This window comes from Peromyscus eremicus, chromosome 3 (genome assembly GCF_949786415.1).
Source record: "Peromyscus eremicus chromosome 3, PerEre_H2_v1, whole genome shotgun sequence".
NCBI lineage: Eukaryota > Metazoa > Chordata > Mammalia > Rodentia > Cricetidae > Peromyscus > Peromyscus eremicus.
The window spans coordinates 21,933,069-21,959,949 of record NC_081418.1 but is presented as its reverse complement, the minus strand read 5'-3'; the positions used below and the strand labels follow the sequence as shown (position 1 = coordinate 21,959,949).

Below are 26,881 nucleotides of genomic sequence, written 5' to 3'. Positions count from 1 at the left end.
CACACACAACCAAACCAAACCAAACCAAACCAAACAAACAACCAAACAAAAAACCCAAAACTGGAAGTTTAGGGTTAATCAAAACAGAAAAATGAAAGGATAAATTTCATGTCTTCTGCATACATTTGAAACTACAAGCAAAAGTAAATGTGACAAGGCCATGCATCTAATCAACAGGCTGAATAAGAAACTCAGAATCACATGTTCATCCTTAAAAACATAAACATACCGACAACACTAAATGGAATCAGTGGGTTATATTTATATATTTTTCTCTCTGTGTGTATATGTTGTGTATCTAATTAGCACACAAAATAAGAACAAGCAGTCATGAATTTGAGAGGGTACAAGGGGGTAGGACTTGGAAAGGGTTGGGGTAGGAGAGGACATAATTATATTTTAATTAAAAACACATTAGGAACAAAAGAACTGGTACAGATAGGGCTGCTTGTGGTGGCACATGCTTCAAAACCTAGCACTTGGGAGGCAGAGTAGGCTGATCTCTGAATTCAAGGCTAGCCTAGTCTACATAGTGAGTTCCAGGATAGCCAAGGCTATATACCAAGACCCTTTTTCAAAAATGAAAAAAAAGACTGGTGTAGGCCATGACTTAAGCAAGGTAGGGCAGGGGACTTTTGGAATTTCTATTTATCACAATATATGACATAAATACTCATCCATGTTCAGTTCAAAAACAATTAAAAGACATGTACTACTACATAAAATTTGTTTATACATGTGCATCTTCACATGTATTTTCTTGTTGACCCTTCCTGTAGTACTTAAATTTCAGGCATGTTGGACATCTCCAGCTTTTCTACACACACTACTTTGCTATGCCACTTTTTGTGTTCCAAAAAATGCTGACTCTATTAATTTTGGCTACCTCAATGTTTTGTTTTAAAACAAAGCAAATTAAAATATTTTAAGATTCCACACAATTACAGATAAAAATACAAAAAAAATTAAATAAAAATTGTTACCTCTAAGCAATTATTACCTTTTAAAACATGTATATAATAAAAATTTTACCTGTATCATTGCTAGTCACATTTAATAGCTACAGGAATAATTTTATAGCTAGGAATAGTTTCTTAAAACATCCATAACTTTCTCCTGATGGTATAAAGGTAAAAGAATGTATAAATAATATTTAAGAGGTCGTTGCACTGAAATTGCTCTAAAGGATTTACCAACAAATCAACAATGAGAAAAAGGAAAAGACAGAGGGAAAATACAGATTTACAGAGATACTTATTTTTATACCCTTGTGTAAAGGTCTCTTTAGTAATTTATTTATTTTTAACTCTGTGTGTGTGTGTTGCCTGCATGTATGTCTGTGCACCAGATGTGTGAGTAATGACTGAGGTGGTCAAGAGGACATTGGATCTCTGGGACTGGAGTTACAGATGGCTGGGAGCCATCACATGGGAGCTCAGAATCACACCCGGGTCCTCTAGACCAGCATCCAGTGCTCATAACTATGAGCTACTTCTCCAGCTCCTTTATTTTTAACTCCTAACTTTTCAAGAGGGGACAGTCTAGAACAGGCTACTTACTGTGTACATTTTTCCTTTTTAAATGAAACTGACATATTAAAGTCTTCCTTGCTACAAAGAGGTAATTTTTTTAAAGTTCAAGTGTGTTCAAATTTTTAAAGATTTATAGTGAATTAAGGAGATACCCACTGCAAAATATTTGGAAATTAAGAGTCTCACCCATGCACTAACAAAAGGAGGAAATCATTATAAAATCTAGCTTTAAAAAAATATGTCACCATTTATAAGTTCTATAAAGGCACAGGTTTTAATGTGTGGTTTTATTTTTAGGACTTGAATAACAAGTACTATTAAGTATTTGTAAAATGTTTAAAACTTATGCTAATTAAAACTTCTTAATAGAGTTTGATTATGTAACTGAGTTTAACATTATGCAACTCTTGTGCTCAGTGGCAGAATGTGTGCTCAGCATGCGCGCGCGCAAGACAGAGAAAGAGAGATTCACTAAATAAGCTCATGAACACTGACTTCTAGGACCATGAGGTATGATGGATGTAATGTCTGACTACAGGCAAAGCACCCGAGAGAGGTCTGTGTACTTGTATTTCTAAACTGGGAGACAATGTTTGATTTCTATTAAGTCTGTTTAATTTTGGAGCTAGGAATCTTCTGATAAAAAGAACAAATTCTCTAGTTACTGTATCATAGTCTTTAGGATTATGTTCAGGCTCCTAATTTTAGGGCTCTGCTTCCTATGAATGCACTTCCTAGATAGATCCTATGCCACTGAGGCGGCATGTGCTGTTCAGCATAACTTCCCCACACTTTCCACCCTTATCCATCCAGACACAGAAAGGCTTTCCTGATCATAACAAGCAACAGGGGAGCAGCCTTTCAAGATCTTTCAATGTTTCTTTCAAAATTCCTAACAACTTCCATGTAAAATACATTTCATTCTACCACCACAGGATAAAGCATTTCAAAATTCAAAATGCTTGGGAATTTTGTAAAAGTAATACAGAACAAATATACTTTCTATAACACATCAAGAAAGCCAGATATATTTGTAACTAAGTACAGTAGCATTTTTGCAGGAAAGCATGTGGGTATTCACAAATAAATAAAAATCTTACTAGTCTTGTTCATTTTTACCAGTTTTTATTGTCAAATGAGAGTATTATAAATTCATTTTTAAAAATCCTCTGAAGCCAAGTGTGGTGGTACATCCCTTTAATCCCAGGACTCTGAAGGCAGAAGCAGGCAGATCTCTGTGAATTTGAGGTTAGCCTGGTCTACAAATTGAGTTCCCAGTCAGCCAGAACAAACAAACAAACAAATCCTCTGGAATCTCAGATCTTCCTAAAGATTTTGGAATTAGACACAGGGTCTGTGAACTACTCCTTACTCCTCAAAATATATTACCCCTTCTTTCTTATTCTACGTTAGTTCTCCATGTTCCATGTTTACTGTTCATCATGGGCTCTAAAAGGCTCCTGGATTCACTCAGCTCAGTGTATCAGCCTTATCATAATATGTAAATAAGTAGATAAACTTATATTATATTCAGAACCAAGTATGGGAGAAATTTCTGAAACAAATATTATGATGTAATAAATCATAGTATTCAGCATTTATTAGTCTCCACAATAGCTTGAACTATCTATGACTTAATTTTTTTCAATTCCTGGTAATTATCTTCTCACACATGTTTCAAAATTAGGAAAGATCAAAAAGTTAATATGTAATAAAAAATGAAATGAACTGTAGTCCCAACAGAAGGCAGCTATTCTCTATAACTTCCTGAGATTTATGGTCCAAAGGCTATACTAAATGTAACTACTTTGATATATCTCCATTCTCACAGATACATGATTTATTTTCTTTTATTTTTTCATTGTACTAGATGATCCAAATTGTTACATTCTTGTTATAATTGGGGCTACATAAAAACTAATCAGCATGCAGCATAAAATAAAAACCTTCAATTCATATTTAAATCAAATACTGGGGGTATGGTTATGCACACCTGTAACACCAGTACTTCAAAAGCCAAGGCATGGTCATGAGTTCTAGGCCAGCCAAGGCAACATAGTAAGACACTGTCATAAATACTAGAATGTATACTTAAAAACATTACGCATGGAGGAAGAAGACACAATGGCCACTTCTTCATTACACCAGTGTACCAAATAGCCAAATAACTTTTTTTTTCTTTTTAAAGACAGGGTTTCTCTACGGAGGCAGTTCTGGATGTCCTGGAACTTTCTATCTAGACCACACTGGATGTGAGCTCACAAAGATCTGCCTGCCTGCGTCTGTTTCCTGAATTCTGTGATTAAAGGTACCCTCAACCAAGCCCAGCCCATGCCAAAATGTTTTTTTGATGAAGACTTTTGACATTAGTATCATTTTCAAGTTACAAAACTGGAATGTTCCAAGCTATCAAGTATATTATTTTTCATCATTAAAAAACATACATCATCCCTGGAATGGTGGCATATATCTTTAATCCCAGCACTTGGGAGGCACAAGCAGGCCAGCCTGGTCTACATAATGCGATCCCTTCTCAACAAACAGAGAACAATAAAACCCCACGTCTATTTACTACATAATTGTCAAAATAGCAAGACCAAAAACTGAGAACGCAAGTGTCCTGGTTTCTGGGCTAACAGTTTATGTATTAGAAGTGAGGATGAAGTCATAAGGAATGTGACAGTACTCTGAGACTATCAAAAAGCCGTATGGATACAAGGTATTTGTTAACAGCTGTGAGCACACTGAATTTTAAATATCAAATCTGAAATATTGGTAGCTGCCATAAGAATGGTATAATTATAAAATCACTCATCTTTAAGCTTTAGTCATCAATTTTAGGTTGGCCAGCATCTATGAGATTACCTGAGTTACCATAAATACAGACTTTTACTTTTAATGTACAGACTTTATAAATTAAAGAGGTAATAAAAACTTTCAAGCCAGTCAGTAAAGTGCCTTTTCTTAAAAATAGTAGACATTAATATATATTTTACTTGAAACAATAATTGAATTATGTAGAAAAAATGAGTTCAGAAAAATATTTTGTGCAATGATGTCATACCAGGACAGCTAGAAACAGGTGTTCCCATATTAATGAGGCAAAGTGCACATCGAGGAAGGGGTTTTCGACAGCCAGGACAACTTGTGACTTTCGATTTGGTTGGTGAGCCACTCACACCATACTGACTAAAGCCTCTGCCCTGGTGAGGCACTGAGGAGCAGCTGTAGGAGATTGATTTGCCACAAAAATTACAACTCACAAACACCTACAAAGCAAATGAAAAAGCAATTTAGTGCAAACCGTAATGGAATTATAAAGTCTGATACTAACAAAATACATTTTAAAATTTTATTTTACTTTGCAAAATGATCCATCTGATTAGCTCTCAGTCCATGTTTCCATGTAGCAGTTACATTATTTGGTATTTCCTGTTACCTTTACTTAATTACATTCTTCCTAATACCACTGATATTTGTGAAATACTAGGACCTTTAGACCCTAACATTTTATAATTATCAGGGACATTGGAATGCATTCAAGGCCATTACAAAATACCCCAATATGGTTTAATATAAAATGTGCCCCATAGAACACTTGGTCCACAGCTGGGAATAGGCCTTGATATACGGCCTAGCTGGAGAAAGTGGGCCATTTGGTATGGCCCTTCAGGTTTCTTAGCCTGGCCTCACTTCCTGACTGTGGACACAAAGTGTCAGCTGCCTCGTGGTCCTGCTCCCATTCCTTCCCCACCAGGAAGGGCTGTATTCCCTACAACTGCTGTCCCTTAAGCTGCTTCTTGTTAGGCAGCTGTTTACAGCAACAAGAGAAACTAAGGCACCGAAGTTCAACCACTAAACCAAAGTTCGGTGACCCATCCTCTGAACAAAAACTGCTTATAAAAGCAACACTCTGAGCTGGACTTCCTGACAGGCCTATGACCCAACTACTCAGGTAGCTGAGGCAGAGGATCACAAGTTCAAGGCCAGCCTGAGTAATTTAGTAAGATTCTTGTCTGAAAAAAAGGAAGGAAGGAAAGAAAAAAAGAGAGTGAAAGAGAGAGAAAGAGAAGAGGGGAGGAGAGGGGAGGGGGGATGGCCGACAGATGGATAGAGAGAGAAAGAAAGGAGAGAGAAAAGAAAGGAAGGAAGGAAGGAAAGAAGGAAGGAAGGAAAGGAAAAAGGAAAGAGAGAGGAGAGCTGCGGATGTAGCTCAGTATGAGACCAACTGCTTAGCACATACAAGGCCCCAGGTTCCATTTTGAGAACAAAATAAAACATCCCACCACCACCTTTTCTAAGATGAAAAGGAATTAAGGCTCCTGCAAAAGTACATTAAACGTTTAAAACAAAGCGGGTGAGATGGTAAAAACAGCCATTAGAAGGTGCTCACTAGGTTTTAGAAAAGTATTCAGCTCTTCCAGATTAGTAACACACAGCACAATAATGTCTTACTAAAACATCTACTCCACCTTTTCAACTACTGTCAAAAATAAAATAGCACCATCCAGTGCTCACGGTGAAGACAACCAAATATTTAACATCTGAAGTAATAGTACGATATCATGTCACATACCTTATGTGATAATTGATCTCATATTAAAAATGCCATATAGAGACATATGTCTATACTTATCCTATTTTTTTAATCTCCAAATCCTGCTCTACTGCATATAAATAATACATAAAAACAATACACACATGGAATTATTTACATTTGACACTCTGAAAGTGTTTGGCAGACACTGAATCTCAGGCAGCCCTAGCAATTACGCTTTCCTGAGATCATCTGGGCCTACTGTCCTTTGTTTTATCTCCAAGTATAGGTCAGCTGTACAAGATGATTGTTAGGAAACAAAAAAGTAAAATAAAATAAAACAGGAAAAAATTAAGAACGAAGTCTGTTCTGGAACAAAGACAATAAGAGAAAGTCAATATAAGTAAAAGAATGGGTGACAATTCACTAATCTGATGCTCACATTAAATTTAATTTTCTCTAGAACAACCTACTTACCTGTGCTAAAGGTTTGGAACTGGGATCCAACTTACTCCTATGAATATCAAATTCAGCTCGTTTGTGCCAAAACCTCCAGGCATCTAATAAATTTCTGTAATTCTCAATCCAATATTGAACCCTTTCATCTTTAAGAACATCTAAAGGTGAACCCTAAAAAAACAAAACAAACAAACAAACAAACAAAACCATGAATTGTTTCAAGTATTTCCACTGTCCTGGTTTAAACCAGAAGATTCTGGGTAGAACATGGTATGCGTAACTCGGAAGAAATGGCCTTTTGCCCTGAAACTGGCTCCTAATGAGGAAAGCCTCACTACTCTGCCCTAAGCTGTACTTCACTAGTGATGTAAGTATGCACCTATGTAACATACCTGACCAGGAAGTGGAACTCCTTTTTGAGTTTACAGAGCCAGTGGAAAACTATCCACCCTCCTGGCTAATGCAGTCAATGGTGATAAAAGTCCCCTTGTCCTAAGTACTAAAACTTATGGATTCAAAAACTCTGCTTATAATGTATCCAAATTATACATCAAAACTACTTAATGACATTTAAACTAATACTGAATCTTGCTCATCATATCTAATAGTGAAATGTTGTTTTCACATAAGTTAAATATGAAATGCACATAGGCATTAATGAGAAGCAAGAATTGGTTTTCCTAAGTTTACTTTAAAGTTCTTCTCATTCAGAACATCAATTTGACCAATAAGAATATTTCTTAAACAGATATAAATGTCAGAGTTGACAGAAGAAAGATTTAATGCAGTATGTAGCACATTCAAAGAAATATGCTCAAAGAAAAACACTTAAAGACTTAAGGAAAATAATCCCTTAAACTAGTGATAAATAAGGAATATAAACTATAACAAAGTTTATTTTTTAAAATACTTATGGATATAGGAGAAAAAAATGTTCCTGGCAAGTTTCATGGCTAAGGGCAGCAATAGAGAGAAGAACAAATAAACAAGCCAACACTAATTGTCCAGTTGAAGCCGGGCATGAAAGCACACACCTTTAAACCCAGCACACAGAAGTAGACAAGGCAGATCCCAGCCTGGCCTACATCATGAATCCATGGCCAGCCACGGCTACACAACGAGAACCTGTCTCCAAACAAGAGAAAAGAGGAAAAGAAATGGTCCTCCTGAAGAGGAGGAGCTAAGTAATAAAAAGGAGAGAAGAAAACGACCAGAACCCCAGGCTCTGAACACTAGAACTTGTTTATGCACAGAAAGGCCAAGAAGAAAAGGAGAACAAGAGTGTGGAAGAGATAAAGAATCAGAAATAATAGACCCAAACAATTTCCTGAAAAATCACAGGGCTTCTTGAAATAAATCCAGGGAGACATGAACTATCCCACATAGCAAGGAAAACAGCTAATGTCTCATCTGAACCAAAGAGGCCAGATGAATATGAAAGCAATTCTTTAAAGCACTGCAAGGAAAACCAAGATGAACTAGATGCTTCTGTTAAATGTAAGCTGGGCCATCACCTGTATTACAAGAAATGCTAGAGAATAAACAAGGGGATGAAAGAAGATTAAACTCATACCCACAGGAGGAACAGACACTAGGAACAGTAATGAACAAATAGATAAAAGTCTGTAATTCCTTTCTTTTTATAATTTATAGAACAAACAAATTACTAACTAAAACAAAAAGGACATTGTAAGTTGGAGCTTATAAAGTACAGAATAAAATATATGATGGCTGGACAAAGGAAAAGACGCATAAATAAAATTATACTGTCATAATACGTGTAAAATGTGAAGTTTAAGAAAAGCCCAGGGCTAGATGTGAGATAAGAAAGGGGGGCTGTTACGACACGTTAGGTGTGAAATGCAGTATGAGGGAAATGTGACTCGGATGCATAGTGGGAGACCCAGAGCACCACATTTAACAAAAAGACAACAAGAAAGGCATAGCTAGAGGCCAACAGGTGACATAAGGGGAAATATAGAAAGAAGCAATGGGTACACAATAAGGCAGGAAAAACCAAGGAACAAAAGGAAAGTGGACAAACCAAATGAAAACAGCCTGATAGTAGAGTTAGTCTAAATAAATAGACACAGAGGAAATATCTCAACTGAATAGCAGCAATTATCAGACTAGATGTTTTAAAGGTCACATTATGTACTTATTGTTTGCATTTTAACATTTTACAAACTGTGCTATTGCTAACCCATCTGTACTCTGTAGTTGTATATCAGTAGTTCATTTAAAAGGCAAACATCTCATCCAATGAGAAAAGTTATATGGCGGAATACCTTTGCTCACATGGGTGGTGGCTTGATGTTTTATAGAAGCTGAAGGGAGGGGTAAGCACATTTTGACTGGCTTACCCAGGTAAGGCAGGCTTGCATATAAAAGGAAGAAGGCACCAAGGAAAGAGGCGCTCATGCACGAAAGGCCACAACTGCTGGAGGGCTACTGGACACAGCAGAGACAGACCTCAAGTTTCCCACCAAGGTAAAGTAGAAAGCAACTTTTTCCTGGAATCTGGTTTAACCACTGGACTGTTAAAGCAATGAAAAAAAATGTTGATGAACTAGTTATTAAAATTACCCTGTTGGTAATAAAAAGGACACTAAGGGTTAAAAGAATTGAAGTGTAACTTCTATTGTTCAAATGAAACCACAGTTCATATCAGCGGAGGGAGTCCTTTATGGAAGATGGGTTGGACTCTGACCTGAGGCTTTGGATCCATCTGAGCTTCACATAAACTCAGACGCAGTCAAGAAAGGTATTTCCCAGACTTAAAGAAAAACCTGGATAAGCTGATGAGATCAGGGACAGTAAGATATAACCCAAGTCCTCAACAGATCAACAAGGTCAAACTACAAACCAAAACTCCTAAGCAAGGAAAAGAGCATGTATGCTTTAGCTGAGGAGATACACGCCATGCAGAGTATGGCTTGGCATTTTGGCTCTGAAGACCAGTGTTAGACTGCACTAACCTGTAACATGCAGTAGCTTGCCGTCTGGACATCTCCAGTTCTATCCACATAGCTCTCCATCAAGTCCACTCCATCTTTAGTGAGGCCTGTAAGCAAGATTCCTTCCAAATTGCCAGCCTCTTTCATTTCGTTGGTCAGCTTTTCGATGTATTTATTTAACTGAAAAAATTCAAAGTGATTTTTCTAATACAATCTGTTTCACTACACATTCTATAACTGAGAATTACTATATTTAGAACAATTTTATTCTTGATGGAAAACATTTTAAGACAGAAACTCTTGCCAAAATCTAGACATGTACTAAAAAGCCTACATCTATTTCAAGTTCCACTACAGGATCCACAATCACTTTATTTTAGTGTGACATGTAGGCAAGGGTATGTATGGAGGCCCGAGACTGACGTCAGATGTCTTCTCTGCCACCCAGCCCTGGGGTTACATGCGTACACCCAGGCAGGTATTTCCACAGGTTCTAGGGGATTCCACGGAGTTTTTCAACTGTGCTATCTAACTAGTTCCCAGAATCATTTCAAAACTGACATTTCCTATGATTATAGATGGCTAACTCTAAGGGAAGTGTCCTCTTGTCTCTCGTGGTGGCATGAAACAGAATCAGAGAATTGGAATGACATGTGGAAAATCATCAATAAAAACTACTTCCTTTACATGGTCTAATTTCATCCTATTCTAAACCCCAGCCAACACTCTTCCTCAGTTCCCCAACGCTGTCATTACAATAGCACTGCTAGTAACGCATCCGTGTGCGTTTCATCCTCACAACCCTCAGAGGCAGCAGTAAGTGTTTAGGTACTGAAGTCAAAGATTTGTGTAAAGCATTACTAACACAAATTTAAAATTTGTATCTGCTAAGTTTTCTTCTAAAAGCAAAATTAAACTAAAACATCAAGTCAACATTCTAAAACAAATTTAGATATTACATGTACATTTACAATGTCAATGTAATAATTACCTTTTTAGATTTTATATAAAAATTTTCAGGTATATAATGATATATAAAGATTAGTTTCTTAAAATAATTCATAGTAACCAGTAATCACCTCAAATATAGACTGAATCAGTTCTCACCTGAGTGTCACCAAGGAATTTACAAGCAAATGCCACTCTGTCACGTACTGCAACTTTGTTTTCATACTGGAAAACCAAACAAACAAACAATTGTACATGCCTTCAGTTTTCAGTTTTTTTTTTGTTTTTTTTTTTTTGGTTTTTCGAGACAGGGTTTCTCTGTGTAGCTTTGCGCCTTTCCTGGAACTCACTTGGTAGCCCAGGCTGGCCTTGAACTCACAGAGATCCGCCTGGCTCTGCCTCCCGAGTGCTGGGATTAAAGGCGGGCGCCACCACCGCCCGGCCAGTTTTCAGTTTTTACAGAGACTAAATATGTAACTAATATGTAAGTTTATTTTCATGTGTTACAATATATATATATATATATATATTCATAAAGTATACATTTTCATATGTATATATGTTCAGATGTTGGAAGAGTCACCAATTGCCAAAGAAGCCTTTTCTGATGTTACTATTAGGAAACACAGTATTAAGGTCGTTGTCCTTGACAGTACAGATTTACCTCTCAAACACAGACCTGCCTAATTCAATTATATATATTTTAAAAATCAGTTCATTCTTCTACAATACCAGTATAAACTATAAGGCACGATGCACAGAATATCAAATTTAAAATGTTATCTAATCCTTCTTTCAAAGCAATCAATTTTGAAGAAACAGCAACATAAAATTAATCACCAAATCTAGAAAATCTATGAACTGGGTATACCAGTACAAATTTTATTAAGAATACTAATAACTTGGGGCTGAAAAGATGACTCAGTGGTTAAAACACTGGCAACTTCATCCAGTAACTGATGGAAGCAGATGCAGAGATCCAAGCACCAGGCCAAGCACCAGGCCAACCTCCAGAAGTCCAGTTGAAGAGAGGGAAGAAAGATTATATGAGCAAAGGAGGTCAAGATCATGATGGAAAAAAAATCTACAGACAACTGAACCAAGCTTGCAAGAAATCATGAACTTTAGATCAACAGCTGTGCTGTGGGATGTTCTGTATGTAACGTGTGTTGCTCTGATTGGGTAATAAATAAAACACTGATTGGCCAGTAGCCAGGCAGGAAGTACAGGCGGGACAAGCAAAGAAGAGAATTCTGGGAAGTGGAAGGCTGAGGGAGAGAGACCTGCCAGCTGCCGCCATGACAAGCGAGACAAGGTACTGGTAAGCTATGAGCCACGTGGCAACTTATAGATTAATAGAAATGGGTTAATTTAAGATAGAAGAACTAGATAACAAGAAGCCTGCTGCGGCCATACAGTTTGTAAGCAATATAAGTCTCTGTGTGTTTACTCCATTGGGTCTGAGCAGCTGCGGGACTGGCGGGAGAGATTTGTCCTGACTATGGGCAGGACCAGAAAAACTCTAGCTACACAGCTGTGTAACTTCCATGGAACTGGACAAGACCGTGTGCATATGGGACACAGTCATGTAGCTTGGTCTGTTTAAGGGGCCCCTGGCAGTGTGATCAGGATCTATCCCTGGTGCATGAGCTGGCTTTTTGGAGCCCACTACCTATGGTGGGACACCTTGCTCAGCCTTGATGCAGGAGTCCTCACTTGGTCCTGCCTCCAGGCTTGGTCCTGCCTCAACTGAATGTACCAGGCTTTACTGACTCCCCATGGGAGGCCTTATCCTTTTGAAGGAGGGGAGGGGGAATGGGTCATGGGGAGTGGGGAGGCTGGAAGGGGGTCAGGAGGAAGAATGAGAGGGGGAATCTGTGGTTGGTATGTAAAATGAATTTTTAAAAAAATTCTTAAATAAAAAAATAAAATTAAAAAAAAAAAAAAAAGAGCATTGGCTACTGCTCCAGGGGCCCCAGGTTTAATTATGCGGCACCCAAATAGTGGCTCACAAACACCTGAACTCCAGTTCCAGAGAATCTGACACTCACATCTGGGTGGCCTCCTCTGCCACTACACACATATAGTACACAGACATACATCCAGAAAAACACCCACGTACACAAAATAAAAATAAACCTACCTTTAAAAAAAAACTGTAACTCGTAAACACAAAGCCTAAAACCTGTAAACAGACACTTCTGTTCAACATAGGTGGTTTGCAGCAGACTCTTCAGAGGCAACATTTTATTAATCGGTATTAGAAAAAATTACTTTGAAAATATTACTATAAATTTAGAAATGTACAAGTCATTTTGCAATAAGAAAAAAATTTATAGGTAGAAAAAAGATCCAAATTCTATCAAAATCATTCTATTAAAGTTTTCTTTTCAGTTGATACCCACTTTATTGTCTTTATATCTGAGAAAGTTAGAGCCCTAAAAGTTAACTGAATAGCGAAGATTAAACTGGCAGAGCCAAGACTGGCTCTTTATCTGGCTTCTAAATTCAGCACTCACATAAATATAATATAAAAAATAAAATGAAAGTACACAGACATTAAATGACATACATTCTTGAAATAGCTTGGATATATGACCTTCCTTCTCAGCTCTCCCTTTTGGTATAAGAGAAGAAGGGATCTTATCATAGGTAACAAATTAAAACACAGAAATGTAATGTTTCAACAGTCTCATTCCCTAGCACTTGCCGTAAGTATCCTGTTAGCTCAAACACAAGACTTAAAAATCTGGTTAACAAATGTAGTAATAAGAGTTAAAAATAAACATTCCTTGATATTAATTTGAAGTTCAGAAAGGTTCACTAAAAGTTTATTAAAAGAAATGGACAAAACAAACTGGACGCTGTCAAAATAAACACTAACATTTATTTAAATTTTCAGTATGATAGCTCAGTACAATACACATTTTTACAAATCTTATAGATTGCCAATTACTGAAGCAATGCATCTTTTATAAAAAATGCTCTAATAGCAAACAGAGGACTAAATCTTAACAGAGAAAGTTCTTTTCATCACTGGAAAGAAGACAGAGAGTGCAAAGCAAAGAGGTTTAATGTGAAGCTCGTGACTCAACAACTGAAACGGGTAAGGAAACCGCACTTCATGACAAGGAAGAAATGATGTGCTCACACACGAGCCTAAAATACCTGAAAGACTAAATCAAACGTAGTCTGGTGTAAATCGGGTGACTATATAATTGTTTTCCAAACAGAAACTGTCTGAAAATGACCAACCTTAACTCAAGATGTATGGACACCTTAGCCAAAATTGACTGACTGATCATCAGTTGTACACACACATACACATCACACACACACACACACACACACACACACACACACGATTTAAACAGCAAATACATATATGTTTATAGTTGTACATTTCTACAGCTCAGTCCTTCCGTAAAGGATGAAATAGTCTTGGTTCTGCAGCTAAAATCTGTATTAACAGAATTAGAAAGAGCAAACCCGTTATAACTCAAAGGAGCACCTGGGGAAAGAAAACAACTTACCAAGACCCCATCGTAAGCCCCCGCTTCACTTGTCAGAAAGGCAAACATGACACACAGGTAGGGGTTGTTGAGCTGCAGTCGGAGTGTGCTGCACATCTCCCTCCAGAGGGAGTTCTTCTCATCCGTGTACCCTGACAAAGCCATGGCTACCACATTGAGATTCAGGTCTCCTGTAGGTTAAAAATATACAGCTAATCAAAGCGATCAGAAGCTTACTAACTTCTTTCCCCACAGTTCTTAAATTCTCAACACAGTGATCAGAGGGTGAATTTTATCCCAAAAAAAGAAGCCCACTTGAATAAGAAAAAAATTAAGACTGTTAAATTTGGGAGAGTAGAAAGAAAAAAAAAAAAACAGTTCATATACACACGTGTAATTGTGTGCATAATAATCACTTTGTTTCTGCTGTACTAGACATTGAATGCAGAATCCTATTGGCATGCTTTACGACTGGGCTGCTTCCACAGCAGCAAATACAACATTTAAAACTGTCCAGTTCTTTGTCCAGCTGTCTCCTTTGTGTTATATTATTATTTGGTATCTAAATGGAGACAAGTAAGACCATCTTACCAAAATCACTGCCCCCCCTTATCAGTAAGCTCATCTATGCTATCTCAGAGCACTGATAGTAAATGTATATACCCCACCACTATCATTTTCAAAGTTTTCTTATTTTCCTACTTCTAATCATTTATTATTTATTTATTTATTTATTGAGACAGGGTTTCTCTGTGTAGTTGGTGCCTATCTTGGATCTCGCTCTATAGCCCAGACTGGCCTCGAACTCACAGAGATCTGCCTGTCTCTGCCTCCTGAGTGCTGGGATTAAAGGCATGTGCCACCACTGCCCAGCCCTGCTTCTAATTATATATTACATATACTGATATATGAAGTGTCAACTGGAGAAAAACAGTGTTTCAGTATTTTTATTATAATACACTTAGAAAAATTTCTAGGCCAAAATGATCTATCAGAACTATCACAAAACTGCACTTAGACATGTTTGACACAAAGCATCTGTTACCAATGATTTTTAGACAATTGCTCTGTGGTGTACAGGACTGCTTGGAAGCTACCAACCTGCTCTTCAGTTCTACATGGCCTTCTAAGTTTCGCTCCAACTGTAAAAGCTACGATCTCCCTTTGCCTTTTTTCTTAAGCATTGTCTACCTTTCTTACAGCTCTTGATTCTACATTCTTTCTTTTCCAATTAAAACAATTACCCCCGCCCCCCACTTTCTACTCTTAGCAGCTTCATTATTCACTTTTACAAAAATGTCTTCCAAGATACTTGGTGCTTCATTCCCCTGTCTACTCTTAAAACTTTAAGTCTTTTAAAACAAAAGCATATGAATACCAAACTTTCCAGGTACACATGATAGGAAAGTATGCTTTCAGGTTGTAGCAAAACTGAACTAGAAATAGAGTCCCTTTTGGGAAGGGAGGGCAGTGCTACACGTTGAACCCAGGGTCTTCTATGTGTTGTTCTTTTTAATGGCATTACATGCCTCTCACACTATCAAGTGCAGAAGGCTTTCCCTGAAGTAAAGGTGCTCAGGCTAAAGGATTAACTTTTTTAACTTTTAGAATGAAAATAAATATTTTACAGTCAATGGCATGTTTATTTTTTTATGGTATAAATGAACTATGAATGGGTTAAAGATTGGCCAGAGCAAGTAAGAATTTAGTATTCTGAAACTCAGAAATAATTTTCTATATGTATTAAAGATAAATAGCTATATACACTTTAGGAATTTTCAAGTGAACTATATACCTATTAAACAAAACAAAACAAAAATCACATCTTGCTAGGCAGTGGTGGCGGCACACACCTTTAATCCTAGCACTCAGCAGTCAGAAGCAGTCAGATCTCTGAGTTCAAGGCCAGCCTGTTCTACAGACCGAATTCCAGGACAGCCAGGGATATACAGAGAAAACCCATCTAAAAAAACAAACAAACAAACAAAAAAAAAAAACAAAGAGGGTGGTCTTGGTTTTTGACTGATCTGTTTCTCCAAGGATCTCTGGCAAATTGAAACTTTATCACCTTTGTTTCTTTCTTTCATTCCTTCCTTTCTTTCGATGCTACACAAACATGTTTTAATCAGACTCAAGTAGGAACATTTTCCAGATCACAATATGCTTTTCATAAGAATCTATATCAGTCTAAACAAAAATATCATTTAGTTTCCTACCAAAAGAGAAAGTATACAGTAAAATATATTTAGATGTTTGTAGTAAAGGTGCTCACAAACAAAAGCAGTTCCAACATACATTCCTTAATGTATATGATCCTTCTTTAAAACGAAAATGGAAATACATGCTGGAAAACTTATTATTAAAATGCCATTGAAGAACATTTTGTTTTTAATGACCTATCCTGAGGCATTTAAATATGGGACTGGCTAATATTTACTGCTTAGCACTATATACTTTCTCTTTCAATAAAAAATGTGTGTAAGATGTGGCTAGGTAACTGAAAACTATCCACATCCTTTCTTCAGCAGATTCTATGAACTGCCAATCCTCAGAACATAACCTAATACCTTTTTCTGAAGATGCTCCTTCATTCAGGATTTGGATTGCTCGTCGAATATCCAAGTTGAACAAAGCCACAGCAGCAGCTCTTTCCCATTCTCCTTCTTGCACAAGAGAGTTCAAAAATGGCCCCACATCTACATCTGTTCCTTTCTTTATCCACCCACAAAGCTGTAATGCTAAAATCCTCTCTTCATTTAAGTTCTGAATATCAGTTTGCTTATCCAAGCCACTCCAATTATGTCTGCTGCTTTCCACCATTCCTAAAAATAGAAAACATTTTATATTGTTTGTTTATTGTTATTTTGAAACATATTAGGCAACACTTCAGTTTTACAAAAAAACATTTCAACAACATTCAGAATATTCAATTTCTCAGCCATAATCTTACAATAGCTTAAATAAGCAGCATACTGAAATTTTAAATAAAACATTTTACAGCACAGTTGAAGTACTAAGAAGCTATTGCTATAAGAATGAATGTTCAGGCCCCCTAAGCTGAGACACTGCTTCAACCCTCTAAAATATATAGCTCTTATGTAACTCACCACTTGTTTCCTCTGTCCTCCAGACAGCATTGAACATCAATTCTCACATCTGTTCTCTCACTAGAACAAGCTCCAACAGAGTAGGTAGTTGAATTATTTTATCTACAAGGCATGCCCTCTGCCTTGGAAAGCAAGGCACATGATCTCTCTTCATTTGCTGCTGTGTATGTGCAGTCACATGTCCTTAACAAGACAGGGCTGGACCACCTCTGTCTGACTGTTATATTTTGTATAACTATCCACATGCAGGAAAAGGAGATTGCAGTCACTAAAGACTTCAAGGTAGATAATAAGAGAAAATCCAATGGGAATGACCTGACTATGTCTCACTCTGCTATTAAATTAGAAAACTGTATATTATCTTTTTTTTAAAGAAAAAAACTTACTATTTTTATAGCATTACACTGAAATCATGGCAGTTGGTTATAAAGGCAAAGTAATTTCATTTAGGCAAATAAAGACAAAGCGTACAAACATGAAGTTTAGGGACTTTATCAACTATAACACATTCCTAGATGTTCTAGAAAGTTTTATGATCAAATTGTCAAAAATACAAAAAGTATTTTCAAAAAAATTAAATTATGAATGAGGAAATGTGAGTGTCCATATAACAAACTTCCTTTATTTAGTAATTTACACATGTAACTTACAACAATTATATATTTATATACTTATGTATAACTCAATGATACTTATATGGATCAACAGCAAATAAATGAGCTTTTCAATCAGTTTGCCAGGTAGTGGTGTCTAATGCCTTTAATCCCAGCATTCCAGAGGCAGATGCAGGTGGATCTCTGTGAGTCTGAGGCCAGTCTGGTCTACAGAGCTAGATCCAGGACAGCCAAAGCTACAGAAGAAAACCCTGGGTGTGTCTGTTGGGGTGGGGGGGTTCATCCTGTAGGCAGAATGAAGTAGGGTCTCAGGGTTCCTCACAGCTTGGCAAACACACCCTTGATAATCCCCCTCTGGAATTTGAGCTGAATCTGTGGTTTGTGTCTAGACAACAAAGCACAGCAGAGATGAAAGAATTTTACAGATAGAGCTAACTGAGGTCCTTACTCAATTGACTCTGAGTGATTCAATGGCCGGTTATATGATCTTAGCCTAAATTAATCAGGTCAACCCTTAAAGAGAGTCTACAAAGAAGAGAAGCAGTAGAAAAGAGATCTCTTGGTCTTAAAGCAGTCAGAGCTGCCATATTGGTAAGGGAGTCTGTGAGAAGCAAAGAACTTCAGGAGCCATGAGTAGGCACTGGCCACCAACCGACCAGAGAGAAGGGCAGAGCTTGGTGCTACAACTATAACTACAAGGAACCCTTGGCCTCTCAGCGTCTGGTCTCTAAATCCTAAAACTACCCCCACCTCTGGTAGTAAAGGATGTGTGCATCTTTCTATCTAAAGCCAAATCTTATCTAAATCCAATTCTTTCCCATTCCGAGGAACTTTATCTCCTACATGTGCCTTCAACCTGTTTCTGTGGTTGTTGAACTTAACCAACAAGCGCATGAATTTGGAAGAGTACTCTGATCTCTAGAAGGAAATATTAACATTTAGCCGCAATGTTCATTTTAGTTTTGTGAGACTTTGAGCAGTGGCCAGACTTGACTCATGGAGACAATGAGACAATCTATGTTATAGAAAAGTAGCAAAGGATCCAAAGCTGACTAGCCACAATTAATCTGTCAAGAGATTAAAAAAAATAAATAAACATTAAAAAGAGAAAAATAGCTGGGTGTGGTGGTGCATGCCTTTAATCCCAGCATTGCTGTGGGATGTTCTGTATGGCGAATGTGTTGCTAATTAGTCAATAAATAAAACATTGATTGGCCGTTGGCTAGGCAGGAAGTGTAGGCGGGACAAGGAGGAAAATAAAGCTGGGAAGTGGAAGGCTGAGTCAGAGAGATACTGCCAGCCGCCACCATGACAAGCCGCATGTGAAGATCCTGGTAAGCCACGAGCCATGTGGCAAGGCATAGATTAATGGAAATGGATTAATTTAAGCTGTAAGAACAGTTAGCAAGAAGCCTGCCACGGCCATACAGTTTGTAAGCAATATAAGTCTCTGTGTTTGCTTGGTTGGGTCTGAGTGGCTGTGGGACTGGCGGGTGATAGAGATTTGTCCTGACTGTGGGCCAGGCAGGAAAACTCAAGCTACACAGCATGGTGGCCAAGGCAAATGGATCTCTATGAATTCCAGACCAGCTTGGTCTATATACTGAGTTCCAGGACAGCCAGGACTACACAGAGACCCTGTCTCAAGACAGACAAAAAATTATATACAGAAAAATATTTAAAACTTAGCTGTCACTTTCAAGTTAAACTTTATATATGTACATCTATGTATATAAATAAAAATCACTTAGTCTAAATACCTTATAAGGAATAAAAATAGGTCTAAGCTTTCCACAATAGCTAAAATTCATACTTTTTTTTTTTGTTGTTTTTTGTTTTTGTTTTTCGAGACAGGGTTTCTCTGTGTAGCTTTGCGCCTATCCTGGAACTCACTTGGTAGCCCAGGCTGGCCTCGAACTCACAGAGATCCGCCTGGCTCTGCCTCCCGAGTGCTGGGATAAAAGGCGTGTGCCACCACCGCCCGGCTTAAAATTCATACTTTTAAGTAGCTTGTGTGATTATCACCTTGATGGTGGTTTGTGACAAGTCTAAAATACTATCCATGTTAGTATTTTAAACTATACCTTTTCGCTTTATGGAAAAGTTGTAAGGTAAGTTAATAAACCAATTAAAACTGTGTATGAATTAGTTATTTTGTGGTGCTGTGGATTAAACCTGGCCTTGAATGTGCTAAGCAGGTGCTTTGCTGCTGAGCTACATCACCAGTCAAAAGGGTTTTTCTCTGGGGGATGGGAGGTAGAGAGGTTGGAGATAGGGAGTGAAGTCAAGACCTCATGTAGGCTAAGTACCAATCTATTGCTGAGCACCACTCTCCCACCAAAATTACTTTTTCCCCTGACACAGGCTCTCATGTAGTCCAAGCTGGCCCTGAACGCATTATGTAGCCAAGGATGACCTTAAATTTCTGAGCCGTCTGCCTCCACCTCCTAAGAGCTGGGATTACAGAGTTCACCAACACCCTCAGCTATGTGCAATGCTGGGGATTTAACCTGGGGCTTCCTGCATGCTAGGCAAGTATTCTCCTAACTCCAGCCCCAAATTACTTATTTTTAAATAGAATACTTTTAATTTAATGAATTGAACTCTGGCAGCTCAGAGATTCTTTCTTAGCTTGGCAACTATGCTGTGGCTAATTAGGATTATCAAAAAAGAAATGTGTATTGATACCATGAACTTCAAATGGAACATTATACTAAAATTTTTAATATCTATAAAATTTTAACATATCTATGAAAGAGAAATAAAATGTATGCATGATATGCAACACAAAAATGAAAAACTTTTCACTGAATCTGATATTGCCCATATTAATAGAATCAATATCTTATTGATGCTTGCAAAGGGAACAAGCATACTCAAACATTAAAATAACAGCTTAAAAAAGTCTCAAATCACCAATCAGATTATATGCATTTGGATATGTCACACACACACACACACACACACACACACACACACACGTATGTGTATAAAATATATATATGTGATAAAATAATACACTATAAGAATACTTTGGTGTTAAGAAAACAAAAACAAAATCCTAGTGAATTTGCTTCTTTCAATCAATTTTGAACACATAAGTTTTCTAGATCAAAGTTAAATTTTTTCAAGTATAAACAAAATTTCACTGTGTTGGGTGGAAAGCTGGCCAAGCCTTTTATTATACAACCTTCTGTCATATTAAAGACAGGAAGTGGGGGGGGGGGAGAAATAGCTTAAGCAGTTAAGTCCTAGCTACAAGCCTATGAGCCTGAGTTCCATCCCCTAGAATTCCCACAGAAGGCCAGATGGAATGACCTGAATCTCAGCACTCTGGGAGATGGAAAGTAAAGAGAGGAAATTCATCATGGGCTGCTAAGAGTACTTACTGTATGAAGTTTATACACAGTAGGAAAGACCCTCCCTTAGCAAGGTAGATGGCTAGCACCGACTTCCAAAAGTTGTCTTCTGACCTCCACATGTGTGCAGTAGCATGTGCATGCCCATTCACACATATGCATGGCTTTTTCCAATCAGCATTTAAACATGCTTAATCTTATGTTGAAACTGCAAACACAGCAACAACAGCCCTACCCTTTACTCTAGGTTAGCTCCCGCCACTAATTACTGTTTTATTCCTCCCTTCTATAGCCTAGTTTAATTATTTATAGTTGATGATTTCTCTTCATACTGTTCAGTTGTCTCAGTCAATTGGATCTAAATTATGAAGTGACTCCTTTCCCTTGTCTGCATGAATATAAGCTTCTCATGTTTTTCCTATTCCACTACCATTCACACTTTAAGGCATTTCTTTGGGTTCTTTGAACAATTTCATCTATCCCATAAAATACCAGTATTTCCAACATACTGCTTGCTCTCTGGTTATATTCCTCCTGTACTCTGGACTCTTAGCCCATTGCCCAATACTATAAATTTTATCAACATAGTACTTAATTCTTTGGTTTTTGTTTGTTTGTTTTTTGAGACAGGGTTTCTCTGTGTAGCTTTGGTACCTGTCCTGGATCTTGCTCTGTAGGCCAGGCTAGCCTCGAACTCACAGAGATCTGCCTGGCTCTGCCTCCCAAGTGCTGGGATTAAAGATGTGTGCCGCCACCACCTGGCCAGTACTTAATTCTTTGTGGCAGTGGTTTTTAAACTCACAAATCATAGTATATTCAGGTTTATAAATGATGATCACATATTATGCCTGCCTTTTTACGTCTGTTAATAAATAAGGCAGTTTCTCATTAAACTTACTTATTTTATTATTTGATAAAGGTTACTCTTTCTGGTGTAGTTCTAATGGGGAAAAAAAACACCAAAATGAAACAGATCATAAGCTGGCTGTTCATCTTTCAGCACTGTGCATCAAAGTAATTTTAAAGTCCTCAAAAAGAAAATCCACTATTGCGGCGAGCCCTGACTAGCAGGGAATAACACCACGACTCGAGGATCCTTCTTCGATCACGGTTTATTGAAGCGCTGCTCGGTTGAGGGAGAGCTGAAGGTGAGGGGCCCCGACCACGGATCTCGGCGTGCTTATATGCAGGTTGTAGGCGTGTCTAACTGGCCTGACACCCGAGGCTATTGGGATTGGTCAGCTGGCGTTGCTAGGCAGACTGGCGGGCGGAAGAGTGCCAAACAGCACGGCGGAGCTGATGTGGCAAACAACTTAGGGCAACGCCCTGAGAGGAGGCCGGCGCCATCTTGTAATGGCGGACGGTCGTCACACACTATAACAAATGCAGCTTAAATGAAATGTTAAACCTACTCTAAAAGAGCATGTTATTGTGCATTTGGTGCTACTCGTAGCACAGTAAAGCAAGTCCTATAAAAAAAAAAATCTACTTGGACTTACTATTTCTGCTATGGCTTTGACTAAATAATGCGAATGGTTTTTCTAGCACCTTAACTGGATGGAGTACAAATAGACTAATAAAATGTGGAGGTTGAACCCTAAGAGACAATATAACATTGTCACAATTAATTCCAATAAAAAGAGTAAGAACAACTGCTTAAAGCAACCAGTTTGAAGGTAGATGGGGGGGGATCTTTTATTCATAAATGGTTTATCAATTTAAATCTTACATTAATTTATCCATTAATTGATTCCTTCACTTACTCATCAAGGACTTCCAGGTATTCTTCAAGTGTCATATCACAGTCCTTGTGAAAGTATTTGGGAAGCAAAATCAAAGGGATCTTCTTCAGTTAGAGATCTTTAAATTAAGTCTTTAGAATACAAGATGCTGTGATATAATCGTGGCTAACAATCAGCATCTTATAAATGAACTCTTAAAGTGGGTCTTCAAATAAACAGCACGGAATAGTAAATGAGTCGATTTAAGAAAGGTCTGTGTCGGCCGGGCGGTGGTGGCGCACGCCTTTAATCCCAGCACTCGGGAGGCAGAGCCAGGTGAATCTCTGTGAGTTCGAGGCCAGCCTGGGCTACCAAGTGAGTTCCAGGAAAGGTGCAAAGCTACACAGAGAAACCCTGTCTTGAAAAACCAAAAAAAAAAAAAAAAAAGAAAGGTCCGTGTCACCTGAAGGAAGCAAAGTTCCTTCTACAAAGCCTCTGGGTATAAATGCACTCAATATACTTAACCATTCACTAAAACAGCGCATCAGAAAGCCAAGAGGAACAAAGGTATTTATATACACAGTCCTGAAACAATCTTAATCAACTAGGAATCAAGTAAAGAGTCCAAAAGTTATAAATGTATTTAAAATATAAAATGGAATTTTCTTACCCAAAGATGATTTTACTATTGATTTAATTCCTGCATAAACCAATGATCCTTTGTTGCCTGGAGATTTTTGATCCATATCTTCTGTATACTGCTTCATAAGTATTTAAATGCATAGGAAATACTGGTAATTATGCATAATAAAATATTTCAAAGTTAAAATTATTTTAATTAGGAGCAAATTGATAAGAATCTATACAAATAAGACAGTTTCACTTTACTGACCACTTTCCTGCCCCCAGTCCACAAACTAAAACTTTCAACAGTTTTAAACAATTGTACCTCAGAATTTTAGATTATATAATTTGTGTTTGCATATAAAACATTCATCATGTTTCCCCAATTTGCCTCAAAAAGTTAACAGGACAAAGGATATAGTGCAGAGTATACCAGAGTGACTTGAGCTGTGGGTCTTCATTTCCAGCTAAAATGTGGTTTCTCCATACCTGCTCTGTATCAAGTCCATACCTTGATAAAGCCCGGAGGCGCATTTTGGTTGCTATATCTTTTTCTAAGGAATTATCACTTTCTTCTTCTGCACATTCATACAAATGACGACCACAAGCCCACATTAATGATGTAATTGGGCTCCAGGCAAGAGATATCCTTTCAAAAACAGTGAAGTCAGACATTGTTCGGTTGGGAGTCACAACTATCATTCGATTTTGACTTGTCGGATGCCATGCAAAGGAAGCAATGTAATTGTCACAAGGTTGCACACTTCTTTCAATTATTGTGGGTTCTGTTTCATCCCCAATGGGAGTGGGTGTATGCTGCATATCATACAGCCTAATAATATTACTATCCCTTGTTAAAGTGGCAAGCAGACCTGTCCTAGTTGGACACCATGCTACTTTTGTCAAGGGCTTTGGTTGCTCAGTCAAAGTCAAAACCGGCTTCTCAAATTTTCTAAGATCCCATATTGCAACCTGACCTTCATAGAAGGAAGCAACACGATCATGGAAGTATGGGTCTACTGTCACTCCTTGTACAGCTTTTGTATTTACAAACATCTTCTGGCTTGTGTTCCGAAGATCAAATATGGCGAGGTTGCGATGCATGCCAGCAAGGAGAAGTTTCTGGTCTCGTGGAAGCCAACAAAGAGATAGACAAGCATCATTTTGCCCTAACTCATACAGTGGTTTTGTTACTAATAATGTTGTTTCAGCTTCACCTGCTGAAAGTCTCACTTTTTCCATGGGAACAATATCAGGAGTATATTTGCTGCAGATATCCCATATTAGAACTGAAAAGTCAGCTCTGTGCTTGTCTAGACCAGCAGCAAGCCAGTTACTATCCAGTGGATTCCATGCGAGAGTATTGCATTGTCGAGCATGTTTTGGGACAAATTCTTTTCCTATCAAATCTTTAAACTTAGAGTTATGATCTTGACCAAGACTTGTAAGTACAACTCGACCATTTGCTTGTCCTACTGCAAGGAGACACTCAGGATCATAATTGAGATACCATGCAACACATTTCATATAGGGTGTATCTGAATTTATTGACAGTAATGTAGCTGCAGAGTCTTCAGATAGACGCAATGATCCAGCTTTGAGTTCTGAATTCACAGCCGATTCCACATGATAAAGGCTGAGTTCTGAGTCACATACAACAAATCTATCAACCTGGTGTGGTGCCCACAAAATATCAGGCTTGGTACCGCTCATGTTTATTGATGGGCTCAAAAAGTCCAGTCAGGTCCATTCACTGAAAATGTTTAAAAATAAGAGGTTTAAAATATCAACAAAGCACAATCCTTAGGTTGAATTCTTTACACAAGTACCTTCTTTTTCTCTATATTTGTATTTTTCTCTCCACCCACAGATTTAAGATAATATTCATTTGATTAAAAATGAATTAAAGAAGAGTAACCACTTCCTGCAATAAAGTGATCTAGTATGAATCTGAGAACCCTACCCTAGCTTTATTTCCCATGCTGAATTATCTTAATTATACAGTTACTGGTACCTTCAATTTAACCTTGGGTTATAATAACTTCACTATGATGAGTAAATTAATAAGTACCATTCCCGGGACGGGGGAAAACTTAAAAGTAGCAGCATGAATCGCACTCCTAAGCAATGGTTAGAGCAGCACTCCGTGGAACACTCCTCAATGGTAGACGGCTGTATTTGTGCAAACATGGGAATTCCTAGCCACAGAGAGCTACTGAGCGTAAGTTAACTCACCTACTTTGGACTCATTTAACTCTATGTGTATTATATAATGAAGAACACAAATCTCAAGTGTAATATCATGCAAGGACATTGGCTTTTTTCAACTTTCAACAATAAGGACCAGGCTTCTGTAGAACAAAAACTAGAATGTACAAAGGAGATAGAAGATTTATTCTAGCTTTGCTATAATTAGTAATAGGATGACTTTCTCATCTATTCAATAATGAAGTTATTTAGATTAGTACTTCCCCAATTTTACTCATTCATGGACCACTTATAATGCTAGAATATTTCTCTTTACACTGACTCTTTTTTAAAATCTCAACATCAATTTTAATTTCATCAGTAGTTTCAGAAACCATGAGTATACTGTATAATTACATTTTAATATATGCCAAAATAAATATATTATTTTAAAAAGCACTTGATTGTGTTCTACCTAAAAATTACCTGTTTATGATCAACAGTACACATATAACACTTTGCTGTGGATATCGCTCTGTATAAATAAACACTGACCAGTGGCCAGGCAGGAAGTATAGGCAGGACTAACAGAAAAGAGAAAGAGGAAACAGGAAGGCAGAGGTGAGACTGCCTGGAGCCGCCACCAGGACAAGGAAGATGTAAAAGTACTGGTAAGCCACGACCCACGTGACAAAGTAAAGATTAATAGAAATGGGCTAAATATAAGAATAAGAGCTAGACAATGATAGGCCTGAGCTAATGGCCAAGCAGTTTAAATAATATAAGCGTCTGTATGTTTATTTTATAAGTGGGCTCTGGGACTGGTGGGACTTGGCAGCGGGAGCTGGAGAGAAATTCTCCAGCAACAACACTTACTTTGGGAAAATTAGTTAAGTGGCCATTAGATGCTCTTAGTTTTTAATTTTATAAGGCTAGGTGAGTTTTGAGTAAAACTGGAATAGTTAAAAAAAAATCTCATTTGAATAATAAAGACTGGATACAAATATTATATATTTCCAAGTGTCTGGCAAGAATTAATAGGTTAGATACAAAATTAACAAACTATTTACAAATTTCACTGTAATTATATTTGTACAACCAGGTTTCAGTTTTCAAAAAGTGAACATATGGTCCACCTACATATACTCCAAATATCAGGTATAGACTAACATATATTCCTAAGAAAGATATACTTTGATAAGTATTCATCTCACATATAGTTGCTTTACCTCCTAATCTTGAAAACATTCTTAGATGTGAATTCTCAATATAGAATTTCATAGACTCAATAACATACTTAACTTTTAAAAAGTTAAATACTTTA

General features: G+C 37.5%; 1 protein-coding gene across 1 annotated transcript in view; it reads right to left on the bottom strand.

Annotated features, from left to right (window-relative positions):
• Positions 1–26,881, bottom strand: part of Mios (meiosis regulator for oocyte development) — a 33,198-nt gene that overhangs the window by 2,345 nt on the left and 3,972 nt on the right. The window contains exons 2-9 of the mRNA XM_059257364.1: positions 23,790–25,123; positions 23,417–23,515; positions 16,513–16,767; positions 13,967–14,136; positions 10,593–10,658; positions 9,507–9,665; positions 6,547–6,699; positions 4,597–4,801 (exon numbers count right to left, since the gene is read on the bottom strand). Coding sequence (XP_059113347.1) covers positions 4,597–4,801; positions 6,547–6,699; positions 9,507–9,665; positions 10,593–10,658; positions 13,967–14,136; positions 16,513–16,767; positions 23,417–23,515; positions 23,790–25,083 — 2,401 coding nt within the window. The 5' untranslated portion in view covers positions 25,084–25,123. The remainder of the gene's footprint in view (positions 1–4,596; positions 4,802–6,546; positions 6,700–9,506; positions 9,666–10,592; positions 10,659–13,966; positions 14,137–16,512; positions 16,768–23,416; positions 23,516–23,789; positions 25,124–26,881) is intronic.